Source organism: Ambystoma mexicanum, chromosome 6p (assembly GCF_040938575.1).
Source record: "Ambystoma mexicanum isolate Mex_15411 chromosome 6p, UKY_AmexF1_1, whole genome shotgun sequence".
Lineage (NCBI taxonomy): Eukaryota > Metazoa > Chordata > Amphibia > Caudata > Ambystomatidae > Ambystoma > Ambystoma mexicanum.
The window spans coordinates 321,897,872-321,915,588 of record NC_090935.1 but is presented as its reverse complement, the minus strand read 5'-3'; the positions used below and the strand labels follow the sequence as shown (position 1 = coordinate 321,915,588).

The window sequence follows — 17,717 nt, the reverse complement described above, 5'->3', positions numbered from 1 at the left end:
GAGGCAAATACCTTCTGCAGCCCTGGCACAATGTGTTCAAATGCCACTGATGCCACAAACTCAACTTCTGGATACCTCGCCCACTGGTCGATGAACACCATTAACTGTGTGTCCTTCCCAGTTGACCCGAAGTCAATATGTACGATCTCCCATGGTTAGAAACTCCTCGACATGGACTCGATCCACGGCTCACGTTATGCCGGGGCAGACACCTGGCACCACACACATTCGGCCACAAACCCGTCCACCCTCCTTTCAGGTTCGGGAACCACACCTTCAGCCTCAAGCCTGCCTTCGTTTTGGGTGCCCCCAGTGCGCCAATGCGATGACCTGTTGGACCTTGCATGCAGGAATCACCATCTTCGGCCCTCTAAGTAGAAAACCTGAATCGTGAATGCTAGTTCTTCTCTTACTTTCCATAGCTGCTCAAGCGTGGTACAGGCATCCTGCATCCATTTTCTCAAACCGTCCAGTATTTCCTTCCACCCCCCTTTTTGTAGTTTCCCCTCGAAGGAGGTTTAATACATTCATCCTGTCCAACGCTAGCGTCAACTCCTGAATGGGCATAGAGTTTGGTGAAGCTGACTCAATGATGACTTGGAAGAACTCTGCCTCCTCATCACCAGTTCCGTGGTCAGCATGCTCCCCAAGAAGATGCCATGAAAGATAATCTTCTGGATTATTTGCCAGTGGCCTGTATACCAGGCACACATGAAACTCCAGCAAGGCCAGCATCCATCTCTCAATTCTGGCAGCTGGTTTGGAAGACAAACAGGCCATGATCGGAATGAGGAACTTATGGACAGTGACAACAGTCATTGGTATTCCCAAAATGTACAGCCGAAGTGTTGATACCCCCCCCCCCCCCAAGGACAGCCAGAGCCTCCTACTGAATTTGAGAGTACTGTTGATCTGTCTCCGACAAGGTTTGGCTGGCAAACACCACTGGTCTCATGTCCCCACTCGTGTCGTGTTTGGGTTAGCACAGCCCCCACCAAAAGGACTCGCATCAACAATGATTTCTGACGCCAAAGAAGGGTCAAAGAATACCATGGTGTCATTCGCCATGAGGGCCTTCTTGACTTCATCAAATGCTGCCTTTTCTGGCAGGCCCCATTGCCACGCGGTGTCTTTCTTCGTCAGATTTCTCAGTGGCTCCAAAAGGGTTGCCAAGATCCTGATGAAACGTCCACAGTACGTCACCATCCCCAGGAAACTGTGTACCTCTGATACCATCTCTGGAGGTTTGGCATCCTTAATGTCTTTCACTTTTCTTGGGTCCAGCTACACCCCCTTCTTGGAACACAAACTCGAGAATTGCACCCTGGTTTTGAGTCACTCCCATTTTTCCTTGTGAAGAGTGGGGCCGAAGGATCATATCCGTTCCAGAGTGTTGACCAGCCGCTCCATGTGCTCCACCTCCGAGCTTGTGAACACGAGGATGTCATCACTTATCTATCTATCTATTCTGGTTTTTATATAGCGCCCTATCGCCCGTAGGCCTCAGAGTACTCACAACAGAGACAGAAACAACGTAAATCACAAGACTACAAAGAGAACAAGATAGAGATTCTATTAGACTTCTTCGTCAAACAGATACGTCTTAAGCAGTTTCTTAAAGATGGTAAGAGACGTGCTGTTTTTTATGGGAGATGGCATAGCATTCCAAATCATCGGAGCCCAGTGAGCAAAGTTTGCTCCACCAACTCTTTCCATGGTTTTCCGTGGTTGTTGCAGATTATTTTTTCCATTAGATCGTAGAATTCTTTGAGCCGGGGCCTTAATTAGTCTCTTAGTGAGATAATTAGGAGTGATGCCTGTCTGACATTTGAAGGTCATAACTGAGCATTTGAATTTTATTTGCTGTTGAACTGGTAGCCAGTGACGTTTTTTCCTGGCAACTGATGTTTTCTCCCGCCGGCTCAAGCTCCAGACCACCCTAACTGCACCATTCTGAATGGTCTGCAATCTCTTGATGTTAGCCTGAGAGGTACCCATCAAGAGACTATTGCAGTAGTCCAGTTTGGAGTTAATTATAGCTCCTGCAATCAGCGCAAGATTTTTTTGTGATAGATATGGTCGAATTTGCCATATGAGATTGATGTAAAAGGCGCATGTGGATTTAAGATAGGAGACCTGTCTCTTATACAAGATGCAAGTGCATAAAACTGCCCAAGGTCTTAACATGCTTGGATACTTCGATGAAGCTATTGTCTATCTTGATTTTTTTGTATTGTTGATCTAGTTTCCCTATTTTTTGAGGTGTGCCAAGAATTAAGAGTTCTGCTTTTGCCTCATTGAGGGCCATAGAGTTTGCCATCCACTTTTGGATAGCATTGAACACTTAGTTTATTCTTTCCACATCCTTTTCATAGGAACCTGACAATTCAAAGACCAGCTGAGTATCATCAGCGTAATTTGTGAATTGAACACCCAAGTTTTTAAGCATATCGCATAGGAGTTTTGAGAAAATGTTAAAGAGCAGAGGCGACAGGCATGAACCCTGCGGTACACCACAGGTCAGCAGTGTTTTTAGGGAGCTGAAATTGCCCTTTATGACTGCGGCCATTCTTGGACCTAGGAAAGATTTAAACCAATGTATTGCTAAGGGGGGGGGTGACATCTGCCAATGGGTTTCAATCTCTCAGCCAAGAGATCATGGTCTATAAGATCAAAAGCTGAAGAAAGGTCAAGCAGCATAAGTATGGCAGTCTTTCCTTTCTCAACAGTACTAGCAATGTTGAGAAAGCGCGGTCTCTGTTCCATGTTTGGCCCTAAAGTCGGATTGCTCATTAGCCAAGATTTCATTGGTATCTATGAACTTCTGGTTTTGTATATAGGCAATCCTATCGATAATTTTAAGCAGGAATGGCACGTTTGTTATGGGTCTAAAATTGCCTGGTATAGAAGGATACAGGTTTTCCTTTTTTATAAGAGGAGTAATTCATGCTTCCTTCAGATCTGCAGGAACATAGGCTTCTTCAAAAGATTGAGTGACAAATTACACAACCCATGGTGCCAAGGTGTCTGTATAATCTTTGTTCAAACGCCTTCCAGATCTGCAAGGATGCCACTGATTATGTTCTGAAAAACCTCTGTCAAAGATGACACCCCGAAACGGAGATACTTATAGCGATACAATCCCCTGTATGTGGTGAAGGTAGTGATGTACCTTGATTCATGATGAAGTACAACCTGATGATATCCTGCCCTTAAGTCAAGTTTTGAGAAGAACTTGGCCCCTTGAAATTCTATAATTAGGTCATCAATGGTGGGCGTCAGGTGTCATTCCCTCTTAATTGCTTTGTTTGGCAACCTCATATCTACACAAATCTGCACCGAGTCCGGCTGCCTGGGTTTTCTCACCACCACTACTGAAGACACCCATGGTGTCAGGCCTTCCACCTTCTCTATGATTTCCAACTGGACCCACTCCTTGTCCATCTACTCCCTCAAATGCAATGGGATCCTCCTATGTTTTAGGGCCACTGGGTGAAAGGAGTTGTCTACATGGAGTCTGATAGTTTCCCAATGCCGACGAAGACCCTTGGCAATCTTTTCTAAGATTGCCTGAGCACCTTCCATGTACACTCTGTAGGCAAATGTCACGACCTTCAACGCCTCTGCACAGCTCAGCAGGGGTTATCACGGACGTCCGTGACAAATAATCTGGCCTTTATCGAGTTAGTTCCGTGCCCAACTTGAGAAACAAATGCCCCTTTTATTGGAATGGGAATTTCTCCTCCAAATGTAAAGATGCGCGCCTTGGGCAGACTTAAAATAAGGGGGTAGGCAGAGCCTCATAGCGCTATGAGGTTGATGGAGGCATCCGTGTCCACCGAAACCTCATCTGTTAATCCTGATCACACATCTCGGCTGCTGTCTGACTCTCGCCTTCAGCTCGCACACATTGGAGATGAAAGAAATGTTTTCTTAATCTTCCTCCTCCACCTCTTGTCCACTCTGATCTTCCTCTTGATTCATCAAGGCCACATTCTGGGGGCATCTCTGACCGAACACACCAACGCTGGCCGGTCCTCTCTGCACTACCACTGGGACGGGTGCCCAGCACATCCGTGCAAAGTGGTCGGGATTTCCACACCGTCCACACAGCCGGCCCTTGGTGGGAAATTCTGCTGCATGTGGAAGGTCATATCCAAACTGTGGGCATGGCTTGTCCCGCGACGATTCCATGTTTCTTCTGGCGGCCCATGTTTCTTCACGCCCCTCTTGCACCTTGTGAGCGCCCCATGGAACAAACTTCGTCAATCTTCAATTCACGTATTGCTGCATCCATTTTGGACACGTGTGTCCGCCAACTCGTGTGAACGGCCCATCTCCAGGATGCACGCCAGGGTCAGTCCAGGCTCTCTGAACACTTGGCGTGATTTCCTGGAGGCACAACCTTGAATACATTGATGGCATATAATGTGCTCTTCATTGTCCCATGCACAGGTGGATGCCAGATGTCTCAACCGACATGAAAAATGTCCAATGCCTCATCATCCTTTTGATTGGCGTCGTCTATGACAAACCTCTCATGGTCCCAGTTTGCGAGCGGCATTAAATGTTCTCTCAACAAGTTTCTCACTGCTACATAAGTGTAACTGAATGGTTGTAAGATCTTGAAGATTTTGTGGAGAACTGGACCTGCTGCAGATGAGGTTTGACACTTTTGTCTCATCATTACATCTCCAAAAATTCTCTGCACAAATTCCATTGCGGGCCCAGGCTGGATGGCGCACTCAGGCATCAGTACAAGGCACCCCTGTTGGCGGGACATATGTACCCCCACCAGGGCTATTACCGCAGGCACAGCAGCATTTCTTTGACCTCCATCCATGATGTTGACTCTGATGGCAGAAGATCTACACTAAGCACACAGGCACCCGACCCAAAGTACTGCAACCTAGTACTACGTGGGTTCAGGCCTAGCAAAGCAGGTTCACCACCAAATTGAGCCCCCACTTTACTGGCTGACTCCAACACAGTTACAGTGTTGGAAAATGATGTCCAAAAAAGCCCCTCACAAACCGGGGCGCCTACTACCAGCGGACTGTCCAAACAAAACTGCACTCCTTCCCTTGAGGCCACCACTGGATGTCGAGAGGGCGACCACAATGGAAGTTGGAAGAAAACAAAACACCCTTCTGTGCCAAATGTATCTTCTTTTTTTTAGTGAGAGAAAAAAAATCGATTGCATGCGTGGACGCTCCACACATTTCTGCTAAAACGCCCTCCCTAGCGAAGCCGCAACCTCGGTGGCTCAGGTTGACCCAAGTATTCCTCAGTGTTGAGCTTGTGTCGGCTCCGGGGGCGGCGAGTACCTTGAGATGTTGCTGTGTTCTCTGAAAGCTTATCAGGGATCAGCACCACCTAGCCCGACGTCATTACATCGACCTCGTTGTTTCCATGCCCGGTGGGCCCGGTGTAGTGGTAGCCCAGAAACCCCACAGAGAAATCAGGCGGCACAGTTGCTCATCCGGACTCCACTCATGTACTTCAGTGCTGTGCGCTAGCGGGAACGCCCCGTTTATTCACGTGACAGAGTACGTCACTCCGTTGCATGACTCTTAAAGCAGCCGCCTCACAGTTGTCTTGCCTGGTTTATGATATTTTTTCCTTAGGTTTGTGAAGTGCGATAGAGTGCAATGGAATGTCTGGTTGGTTCCCTTAAAAACAGTTTACAGCACGGATTCTTTAGTGTAATTTACATTCCAGTTTTCATGCCACAGAAAACATACAGACAAGGCTGTTTAAACTGCTGCTTAATGGTGGGTGAATTGTGCTGTTGTATTGGAGTTGCATAACGTATCAGTTTATGGTAAAGAAATACTGACACAATCTTATTCAGGAAATGTGCACATTCTATACCTGAGTTACGGAACAGGCCATTTCTAATATGGCCACCGTGATTGCTGGGTTTCGGCTATTGGTTTCATGTCCGCTTTCGATTGTAAACGACTGGGAGGCGGTCAGGATTTTTGACGTTTTTGTCCGTCTTTTGTGTCGGCGCGTTGTAGCTCCTCCTGCTTGTTGTGGGTTCTGCAGGCTTGGTTAGAGCGGTGTGAAGTACAGCTGGTGCACTGGGGATACTGCAGGATGTTGGGGGCGCTAGGAGCCGTCGGGGGAACGAAAGCAGCAAAGCCCACCTTTATTTCTTATGTGGCTCCAGAGGTGAGGGAATTTAAAAAGGGTGTGTGCCTTCGTCCACCAGCATCCTGAAGCCAGAGATAATGCAGGAGAGCCCGGGTGCAACACCCACTACCGCGCTCTGAGCCAGCATCCCATACTCGCACTTTTAAATACCAAAACACCAGGCAATACTGCAGCCATCCACCCGCACTTCAGAGCTCTCAATGAACCCTCATTGGGCAGGATCCGTCCTATCCTATTTGTGCTGTATTCAGAAGCAGTTTCCTGCTATTCATTAACAAAATAATGCACGTTGGTCGCATTTCAGTACAGCGTCCAAGTTCGACCAGTTTTTTTATCTCGTCAGAGCGCGAGAACTATCCTGACGTGTTTTGACATGTCGATTGTTGTGACCTACTGTAGTCCACTTACCGTGCCCAGTCCCCAGATCCAATCGAAACCTTACCTACCATCCAAGAACCCACCCATAAACCTCTCCATCCTCCCAACTAGTACTCTGCACTAGCGCACCAAGCTCTCCACCCTCCTACTACGTTCATACACAGGGGCCTAGGCTAACTCACTCTGTAGATTTGGAGGGGGGATTTCCCAACAAGCCCTAGCATGCACCCAATGAAAAAGTATATGTAGTGCGACAGGAAAGGGACTGGCACTTTTTTTGTACTTTTAAATTAAACAATAATATCCTACTATGATTGCTGTACATTCGTAGATTCCTTTTATATTTCTCTAAATTTGCAGGCTGTTTCTCAGTCATCATTCTGTTTGAACCAATTTGAGGGAAAGTTTCAGGTGATTCGCGGTTTCTCGAACTTTCAATGATTTATGACAGACTTTTTTTTTTACAGTGTTTAAAGCTAGAGTACCTGCTCACACTAGAAAAAAGTTAGTGGGAGCAGGTTCTCTCGCGATGGAAAAATAATAACTGTACAGCCGTACCCTTCACCCCCGCCCCTCTGTACCCTACTCCCCCCGCTTTATAGCTGTTCTCTTACCTCTGAAAAGCGCCCCTTTGCTTCTCTAAACTAGGTCCGCGTTCAATAAGTACCATAGTACTTATAAAACGCTCCCCTTGTGCTTGAATTTCTGGCACTAGAAATATGAAACATTGTTTTCTTATTAGTAGCGTCCACTCATGCAAGAAATAGAAAAAAGCCATAACTATTCTATTCCGAACAGGAGTGTCGATCAGCGCTAGAAGTACATTTGTATGTTTTTTTTGTTAGCTGAATGCTATTTATATGGTTTATAAAATATGGAATGAATTTTTATTTTATTTTATCTGTTCAGATTTATGAATTTAAGTGTTCAATTGTAATATTGTGAAATTGCATTTCATGGCTTTTTATATTTTATTGTTGCGATAAAGAGATTTGTCAAGGAACACATACGTTGGTGAAGTATGTAAGCCTAAACGTGAACCCGTGTTTCTTGGTTTCATTTTTTGCAATTTAAGCAGTAGTATTGTCCGTCACACCCATCTTTAGATGTGCACCAGCATACTTGTATTTCATAGCTATTCTGTGTTTGATAAAGCTACATTAAACACATGAATTCACAAGGAAAGCAACCTAGCAATATTTAATAATTCTTCATTGGAATGTCCTAGGGCCAACTCGAATACCAACCAGTTTGAAAGGGCAAAATAACTAAATTCATCAGAGTACATGTGCACATAATGATTACAATGAGATCAAGCAAAGTATGTCATTTTCAAAATGAGTTTCTTTCCCCACAATCCAGTATTAAATACAAGGAAGGGAAACAACTGTCTTTGTATATTGAAATTAGTGAGCTCCACTAATTTACCATGAGTAACTATTTATTTGCGAATTTGGCAAACTTGATGTAAACATTTCTCAATATGATTTAGTGATTGATTACAGTGGTGTGTTAACATGTATATGTATATAAGGACGTGCCATAACATGCAGGATAACGATGGTAGCAAAGCTCAGTGGCTTGAATGCCCAACAGAGAGATTTGTGTGATCTGTGTCATAAGTTTGAATATTGGTATGGTTGACAAGGTGTTTAATCGTCTGAAGTCAATAGAATGGTTACCACTATGTCAGCTAATCACACATGCAGAGGCAACGAGTTGGGGCCTGTTGCTAAGGGGTAACATTTTGCCACTGTGTACATTTAAAAGGCTCACTCTCCATAATCTGCCATCTACGCATCTAAATGCACACTCCCAAGTAAATACAATCCGCTAGGGAATAAAGCAAGGAGATGGTTTTGCAAGGATAACAAAGTTTTATATAATGTATATAATGTAAATGCCAGGAAAAAACTCTGCTGCCTGCGAGCGCTCTGCCAAAAATTACACGGGCAGCACATGAAAAAGGCCAAACACATCATCAGTGACGCAGACATGTATAGTAGGAATTCACATAGCTGTTTGGTGTGGGCATATAGCAAGGCCTACACCATAGGGGATGCCCGGCGCTAAGTTGCTGCCTCTTGCCAGTCGATCTTGGTGCACGTGGGTCAGCTGGGCTCATCCTCACAGTGAAGGTCAAGACGCATGTTAGAAACATTCTACCTAATCTAAGCTAAACAACAGGAACCAATAATTCATTTATCATGGCAGGCATCTGAACATCATATGAAAGGGATGCCCAAGAGAAAGGATAATAATATATCGGCATGCTGACCCTACATTCAGGGCTTCGTTAATACCGCTGTTCCCGCACCCAAGTTTTCTCCCCCCGGGTGTTTGATCTACGATCTACCTTCCTGGTGCCTCATGATACAAAGAGATGTATGTTGCTATTGGAAAGATATACAGTCGCGCAGCCTTTAGATCTGTGGTGGTAATCTGAAATGATCGGATCAGAGGGTTGTAGGCTTATTGGTATGTGAAGAGGTTGGGATGAGACTGTGTGGAGGGCTCCGGCCTGGCGGGGTGGGGGTCAGGGGTGCAATGGCAGTTTAGTGGAGATGGATGAACACTGTGCTGGGCCCTGGTACCGTCTCACACTCTTCACAGGCGCATTCTTGGAAACAATACTAGATATTTGCAGCATTTAGAGGCCAAGGAAAGGATGGACTTCCGTGGGAACAAGGCTCGTGCGGAGCTGGCGGATTGCTCGGTGCCTCTGTGTGAACTCGAGAGCACTACAGCCCTCAGTGTGTCTGCTGTGGGCCTACTACAAAATGGAGTCACTGGGCTTGGGCATGCCTAATGTTATTCACCTATTTCTATGCACTGTTAGGCTTTTATATACATCCTGCGGGTGGTGGCTGCTCTCCCTTATCTTCGTATGGAGTTTATTTAATTTGGCCGTGACTAGAGGGGTGGGATAGGATAACTTCCTTCCCAGCATTCCTCCCTTTCGTTACTTCTACACTAACTAACCTCCTGCCCCATCCGTTTCTTCGTTCATTTGCCCTTCATTCAGGTTCCTCCCACGCTGTGCTACCTTTTCATAGGCATCCACGCTCTGCACCCGCTTCTCAAGCATTCCCGACGCCTAGCTGTTCGCATACGAACACAACCTCACGATCACCTCATCGCTCTAATAAAACACTGCTAGCTGATGCACATTCCGGCTAGCATAGGCATTCCTCAGGCCTAACGCAGCCAAAACCCAGTCTGGGTGTCCACCCACCAGACTCAACACATCCAACTGATTTCCTCAACACCACACCTATCGCTAAGAAGCAGCTATCATCCAACAACTACACCAGCTGCACACATATCCGGTGCACCCACGCACCATATCTCTCTCTCTCCCTCTCCTGACTTGAACTATGGTTCCCGAGGGCGTTCAACCTACCAGCGCTTTGAGGTCATACCAATGATATATAAGGCGTTATATAAATGCCAAGTAACATAATGCTGTGCATATTTTTCAGGAGTGCAGATCATATATATACATCCTCCATCTCCTGCCAAATCTACCCACGCTTTCTTATAATTCTCAGGGCCTGGTGGGGTGCAATAGTCGTATGATATAGAGTGTCTACCTCATCCCCATGACCATAGTGTATTGCAACCATGCGATATTTGGGATCATCATTTTCTCCTGTCTGTATTTGAGTTTCCTGTGTATTACGAGGTACCTTTTTATCATTACTATTCCCAATTGTCGTCATCATCATTGCACTATTAGGTACTGCTTTTTCACAGCATCGGAGACCCAACTGGCACAGGCAAAAATCCAGCAAGGCGAATACGATGAGGGGGAATTAGCATTTTCATAGATTTTCCACGCCACAAGGGTACCCAGCTGAATGCCATTTTGACCCAGTCGTCGTCTTGTATTCCTGCTTCCTTTTTTCATTTTTACACCAAGTTCGTGTACCGCTGCTATCACGTGCGATAGTGTCCCATTTTCAGCATCTGCAGAAGGTACGAATGTGCACCATGAACTCCCGATCTTTTTGCTAACCTCACCCTGCATAGCAGTGAGGAGGTAGAGGATGTACCTATTCTGCATTGCCATTAGCCACAGTGCTCTCATTTCCACCTTGATGATATTGAACCCCTCTTCAGTGTCGTTTGCCAACTGGATCAGCTCCCATCTGACAATTTGGAGCCACATGGCACAATGGATGCGAAAAAGGTCTCTGCTGAACTAACAAGTTTATATTCGGTTGGTATTTGTGCAAGTAGATCAGCTGATTCTTGCGACAGATAGTTCGAGGGTAGATTTTTCCTGAACAAGCGATCGTGCATCACTTGCTGCACTTTCACTGGTTTTTCGATGGCAGTGTCCCATGTTAGCTTTGTGATATGCTCTGTCCATATTTGCGCACATGTTTTCTCTGCAAATGCTAATCGTTCATCGAAAGGCCACAGAGTCCTTTTGCTTTGCTCGTGAACGTTGACTCCCGCATTTATTTTCTGTGAAGCTGGTGCCATCTATAGCCAGGAATGGCTCCTTGAAGCATTTGGGATCGTTTGAGCCCACTTTACATTTTTGACTGTCCGGATCAAGGCGCTTTAGTTTGACGCCGTGTGCCTGAAAGGTGTCCTTTACCCTACACAGTGCAAGGTGGATGAGACATTGTAACTCTACTAAGGGTACCTCTTGAAGTACTAACATTTTGGGAGACCCAGATGCATGCAGTATTAAGGAACAAACGTAGCAACTCCCGTTGGTCATTCGCTTTCCCATGGCACTCATATCAGAGTACCAGCTGTTCGAGTGCCCAGGATGGCGGAGGTCCTCCTCCCACTTTATCTAGTCCCAAACCATAATATGCATCTTATTTGTACTGGCGTGTTTGCCGTCTTCTACTTTCGTGCAAGAGAGATTGTTGTTTCCCGACCAGGCTTCTACATTATCTATCATTGTTACATAGTGACCTTTGTACATGTGGTGTTAATAGCTGGACCATTAAGCTACTGCACAGTGTGGATCGGGAGTCGCTACTCATGTATTACAGACTGTTCACTACTTCCTGGTAAAACATTATCATTTACATTCATTTGTTCACTTAACAATGTGGGCTAGATTGGCCTTATTACTACGTTAGAAACAGGGGTAGGTAATTTGTTAGATATTGAGGTAGACAATATATTAGGTTCTGAGGTAGATTGTTAAACTCTAAACATTGTAGGAGGTGTGAAAGTAACATTTGGTACATTTGTTATACTTTGAATCACATTGTTATTGAGCATGAGAGCACCTGGGGTTTTTCTTGTCACATTTTTATGTAAACTTGATGAATTCAGGGATATATTACTTTCCCACTTCCATTTGACCCCCTCCTCCCCTTCTTTTATATGGGACCCCCAGATAAAAGATGCTCCCCAATAAATCCCTAAAATAAATATTAATATTGTAAACAGTATAGCACTAAAATGTAAGCCACATATATAATTGTAGGCCCTAGTCGAGCGAATTCTATTTCTGCTGCTATCTAAAATTACATTCTCATTGAGCGGAGTCAATTCCATCATCGTTGCACCTATGGAGAGGAATAGAACAGGGTGGGCATTAATAGAAATGTAGATGGGACAACGGAAGAGGATGAGTCACTCATAACATCTCATGTTTTTAATATCTTGCATGTACTTCTTAGTACATATTTCATGCGATAGTTAGGTATGCACTTATGGCCACTGTTTAGGGTGCAGTGGCAGTGTTCTCGCTTTCAATCTGAGTGTTTGGGGCCACATTACCCTGTGCTTTCCGAACGTCTGAGAGATGGATCCAATACCGCAACCCTTTCACTTTTTCAGCGAGCGGGTTGCGGTATACCACCTCGTACTGACCGTGGAACCTTTGGGTGTTCCATTTCTGAATGAAGCTTCGTACATAGACCAATTCTCCTGGCATTAAAGGTTGTACAGTGCTACCGTCTGCCGTGGTTGTTTCATTTTCTAGTGTGAATGGTGGTGCAATTTGTTTTGATATGCATCTTATCGCACATGTAAGTTGTGTGAGATATTCTGTGGCTGTTCTATGAGCATCAGAGGCCCTTCTCACTGGTGACCGTGGTGTTTGCATGCATCGACCAGTTACAATTTCATGGTGGGCTGGTGGTGATCCTTGCTAGGCTGTGTGCACAGCTGGAACAGTGCTGGAGGCAGGCAGTGCACCCATTTACTCTTCAGAGAGTTAAACAGGTTGGATAGTCTTCTCTTGAGGAGGCTGTTTATTTTCTCTCCCACCCCATTCGCTTGCTGGTGGTAAATATATGTATTCACATGCACGACCTCACTCTGACACCTCTATTGGGAAAATGCTAACCTTAATAACCTTGCTCTACTTGATGGCATACCCCTTATCCACAGGCCCCAGAAGCCAGGTTCACTTGTCTAAGCTCCCACCAGGACCTATACTTGACGCTAGTTTGACCACACTGACTAAGTCAGATATGTATAACGCCACCTGTGGCCGACACATACATCCTAGGTACAGTTCCTTAGAGACAGCTACCTCTGTATCTCTACCATGTGCCACACTTAACAGAAACCTTAGATGAACCTCTTCCCCCCCACCAACCTCAAAACGAACTATTAGCAGAACAGGAAACCGAGCCCTAGTAAGCTGCCATTACCACCCCCTACACCCAATTCAGATGCCTGCCCAACTATTAATAAAAAGCCTAAGCCACCTAACACATCTACAACCAAACCCCTCCAAGTAAAAGTTGTAATTAAGACCCCATCCATCAAAGGAGCACTCTTGAATGTGAGATCGCTCGTCGCCTATGCCCTTGACACAGCCAACCTAATCATAGAAGGCAACCTTGACTTTCTCGCGATTACAGAGACATGGCTACATAATGCCGCAGGACCTTCGCTTATGCTAGCCATCCCTGACGGCTACACGATAGTCAGACATGATCGAGAAGGCGCAAGAGGTGGCGCTATTGCCATTATCTCCAAAATGAGCCTCTCCCTCAGACTAGTCCCTACTCAACTTTTTCAATCATGCGAAACCCTATGCGCCAAACTCCAGATAAATAATTCACAATCACTTACTATTCATTTACTATACAGACCTCCAGGCCCTCTAGGCACCTTCGAAGAGGATCTCCATAACCTTCTCACTAATAACCTCAAAGCATGTTCTCAATTACTCCTTCTTGGGGACTTTAACCTTGGTTTCCAAGACCCTACGGATACTAATGCCTTAGTGGTAGCCAATACAACTCACGCACTAGGCCTGATTCAAAAAGTTAGCAATCCCACTCATCTGAAGGGGAGAACGCTAGACTGGATAGCAGACTACAACTGCTCAGCCACCTCTCTTCCATAAAGCCCTTACCCTGGACAGACCATTCACTTGTGTCCTTCAATTTAGCCACCTCCAGACCCACTCCTATGGCCCCTCTACTAGCGCCACCATGCTTAACTAAAAATAACAAGTGCATTACTGCAGAGAAAGTTATCCCAGCTATATTACCCACCCTCAATGCACTACTAGAAAATCTAAATCACAGTACCTTAGTGCATGAATTCAATAATATCATGCTCTCTACACTAGATGAACTGGCAGCTCTCAAACTTAGATCGAGTAAATCTAATGCTCATCTAAACAAATGGTTTACACCACAGCTAAGAGACCTATCTATCCTGAAAAGAAAAAGCGAAACCACTTGCAGGTTCTGCCCTTCAATTGATAATAAATCTAAATTAACCTCTCTCTGCGCAATACAAAAGAGAAGTTTGCCAGGCAAAACGCAATTCGTATGACGATCGCATAGCTAAATCCAACTCCAGTATCAAAGAGCTCTTCTTCATACTAAAATGACTTGTCTCCAATCGCCATACAGTACACCTGCACCAAGGACAAGTCCTGGTGCACAGATATCCAATTTGCCCTAGCAAACAAAATTATCACACTCCAAAATAAAATTCAGCTAAAAAAAGAAACTCTGAAAATTCAGGATCTGCTTAAAATGCCTCACACCAATAATCCTTTGGCACATAGCAACACCTTTCACTTCACCAAAATGTCTACCCTGGAAGTAGAAAAAAATATCCTTTCGCTTAAACCTTCCAATTGTAAAGGTGACATCTGCCCAGCACAACTAATAAAAGACGCTGCCAGAGAACTATCTCCCTTTATCACCAAATTGATTAACGCCTCCTTTGCCTCAGGCACCATCCCTGCCAACCTCAAACAGTCGTGGGTGCTCCCTCTCCTCAAAAAGCAGCCCTTAGATCCCCTAATCCCTACCAATTACCGCCCCATTACCACGGTACCGTTTCTACTTAAGATACTGGACAAAGCAGCATACAACCAGATTCAAAAGCATCTAGAACTACATAAACTCTTAGGAGAGAGACAATCTGGCTTCCGCCCTCTACATGGAACAGAAACAGCCTTAATTGATTTGAAATCCCAAATTGACGAGCTGAGAGACAAAGGGAGGACAGTACTCCTGCTACTTCTGGACCTCTCAGCGGCCTTTGATGTAGTGAATTATAAAGTCCTCTGTAGACATTTGGACTCTGCCGCCCATTTCTCCCCGGAGGCCAGCAGATGGATTGAGTCATTCCTGAGCAAAATAACTATGGGAGTCTTCTCTCCCTCAGCAGCTGCAGATCCCATCCCTATCTCGTGTGGTGTCCCCCAGGGCTCTTGTGTCTCCCCAACTCTATACAACCTCTTCACCAAGCCCCTGTTTGATGATCTGGACCATCTAGGTATCATCTACACTAACTATGCAGATGATACACAGATCCTCCTCCCGCTTTCTGGGGATCATATGAAGGACACAGAATTGGTGAACAAGGTATATCTTATCATCCAGGCATGGATAGCCACTCATGGCCTCTGCCTGAACGATGATCAGACTGAGTTGATAATCTTGGGCACCCACGCCAATATTAAAAAACGAGGCCAGGAATTCTCCTCCTTTAACATAGATGGGAATATCATCCAAGTGTCCAAGGAAGTAAAAACCCTTGGATTCTACCTTGATTACACCTTATCACTTGATAAACAGGTAAAATCTCTAGCCTCCACTACGGCCTATACCTGCAAGTTGATAAGAGCCGGTAAGCCTTTCCTTTCTAATAACAGTTGTTTAATCCTGGCCAGAGCTCTAATACTCTCCAGAATTGACTACTGCAATGTACTATATTCCGGAGCCAGTAAAACAATCATTCAAAGACTACAAACATTGCAAAACAATGCTTAGAGAGCAGCACTTGGCATAAATAAAAGAACCCATATCTCCTCCGTCAGACGCCAACACAAATGGCTGTCCACTGATAACAAAATACAGCTAAAGATGCTATCTCTGACCCATAAAGCCCTCAATAACTCCGCCCCCAGATACCTGATAGACAGATTTCACAGGAGAATCTCTCTCAGACCGACCAGAGCCGCTAATTCTAACTGCCAGATAACACCTAACTTCAGACCTGTGACGATCGGTGGAAATAGCTTCCCAGTAAAGGCTGCCAAAATCTGGAACCTACTGCCACAAGACCTGAGAGTGGATCAACCCTACCCTCGCTTCAGAAAAAATGTCATTCAACACCTCACCTCCACTGACCATAGTTGACTTGTGTCGCCCACCTCTACTGTAATTACTTGCGGCATATCTGGCAAACTATACCTGTATATTGTATATCTGTAATGCTATATCTGCTCTATCATACCTTCTATATTGTATATTTTGTAACTATTTTGTGATTTATAGATTATTTTACATTGCATATTATTCTATGTTGTAACTATATAAGCCTTGCATTTTCTTATTGCTGCGCCCTGCTACCTATGGGTCTGGTGCGCATAAAAAGTGAATAAAACAAACAACCAAGTCAAGCACATTTTATGTTTTATCCCTAGCATTGACGTGACCTCTTTGAACAGTACATTAAAGAAGAGTGTTCGCCATTGTCTGATCGTATCACTTCACATACTCCCCATCGGGGGAATACTTCTCTAACGAGGAATTTCGCTGCACACCTTGCGTCTGGGTGGGCACAGGGCCCTGCCTCCACTCATCGAGAAAAAGGAAACACCACCACAATCAAGTATCGGGCCCCATTGCATCTCTCACCCATATCTGCATAATCAATGTGTAGCTCATGGAAGGGACGCACAGGGTGGGGCAGAGTGCCCCAGAACTTTCTTAGTCATCCCTGTACTGAACCCTTGACACATGGTCTATTAGACCACCATCTTGTTTATGAACTCCTGTAGGTTTGGAATAAATCTTCCTAGAGATCAGCAGCTGTGTGTTGTTTGGAACTGTGTGCTGGGAAGTATAGCTGTTCAAATGCTACGTATAGTAATTCAGCTGGCATGACAACCTTCCCTGTCATTTGTTGTCTCCATTGCAGATCAGTGGGTGACTGGGTACAACCACGTACAAGCCATAGCTCTTGTTCCGCACTCGGTGCTCTACTCTGCAGCTCTATTATCTGAGCTATGGGGAGTGCATTGTATGCATTTGTTTTGGGAGTTCCCTCTTTGCTTGTTACAAAGCATTCTAATGCTTATCGGGAGATACGCTGTTTGTTTGGCTGCCGCATCTGCGGCTGCGTTTCCCAAAGATATTTGTGTATGTGCTTGGTATTTAACTATGGCCACCACAGATGGTTCTGCAAGGCCTAAAATCAACTTGTTTAGTAATTCAGCATGTTGTACTTGCGAGCCATCTGCTCTCCTGAATCCTCTTCTGTCTTTATAGACCAGCGTGTACCATCGTGGTGGTGTACGCTGAATCAGAATAAATTGCTACATAGCAGCCTTTGGAGACGTGGAGCGCCTCATTTAGGGCTACAGGCTCTGCTGCTTGTGCTGAATAGTGCATTGGCAATCGTTTCATAATCAGTGTTTCATATTCTCCCTCTTCCATTCTCACTACAGCAGCCCATACATGTTTTTCTCCAGTTTCTTGGTCAATGGAAGCTGACCCATCAACGAAGAACACTTTTCCCTCCTCTAAGGTGTACTCTTTTGCTTTTGGTATATCATCTCCTTCTCCCTCATATATTGCACAGTCGTGCTCTCGCATGTCCTCAAACGTGCATGATTCTGTAAGAAACGTGGCAGAGTTTACTGTCTTACACCTTACCACATGAATATTGGGGCTGGACAAAATGATTTCATAGGCCGATGCTCTCTGTGTGGT

General features: G+C 45.1%; 1 protein-coding gene across 1 annotated transcript in view; it reads left to right on the top strand.

The window, feature by feature from the left end:
• The first annotated feature begins 6,022 nt into the window (after positions 1 to 6,022).
• MTMR12 (myotubularin related protein 12) overlaps positions 6,023 to 17,717 on the top strand; it is a 1,529,619-nt gene continuing 1,517,924 nt past the window's right edge. Inside the window, exon 1 of the mRNA XM_069627080.1 lies at positions 6,023 to 6,177. Within this exon, the coding sequence (XP_069483181.1) occupies positions 6,103 to 6,177 (75 nt within the window). The 5' untranslated portion in view covers positions 6,023 to 6,102. The remainder of the gene's footprint in view (positions 6,178 to 17,717) is intronic.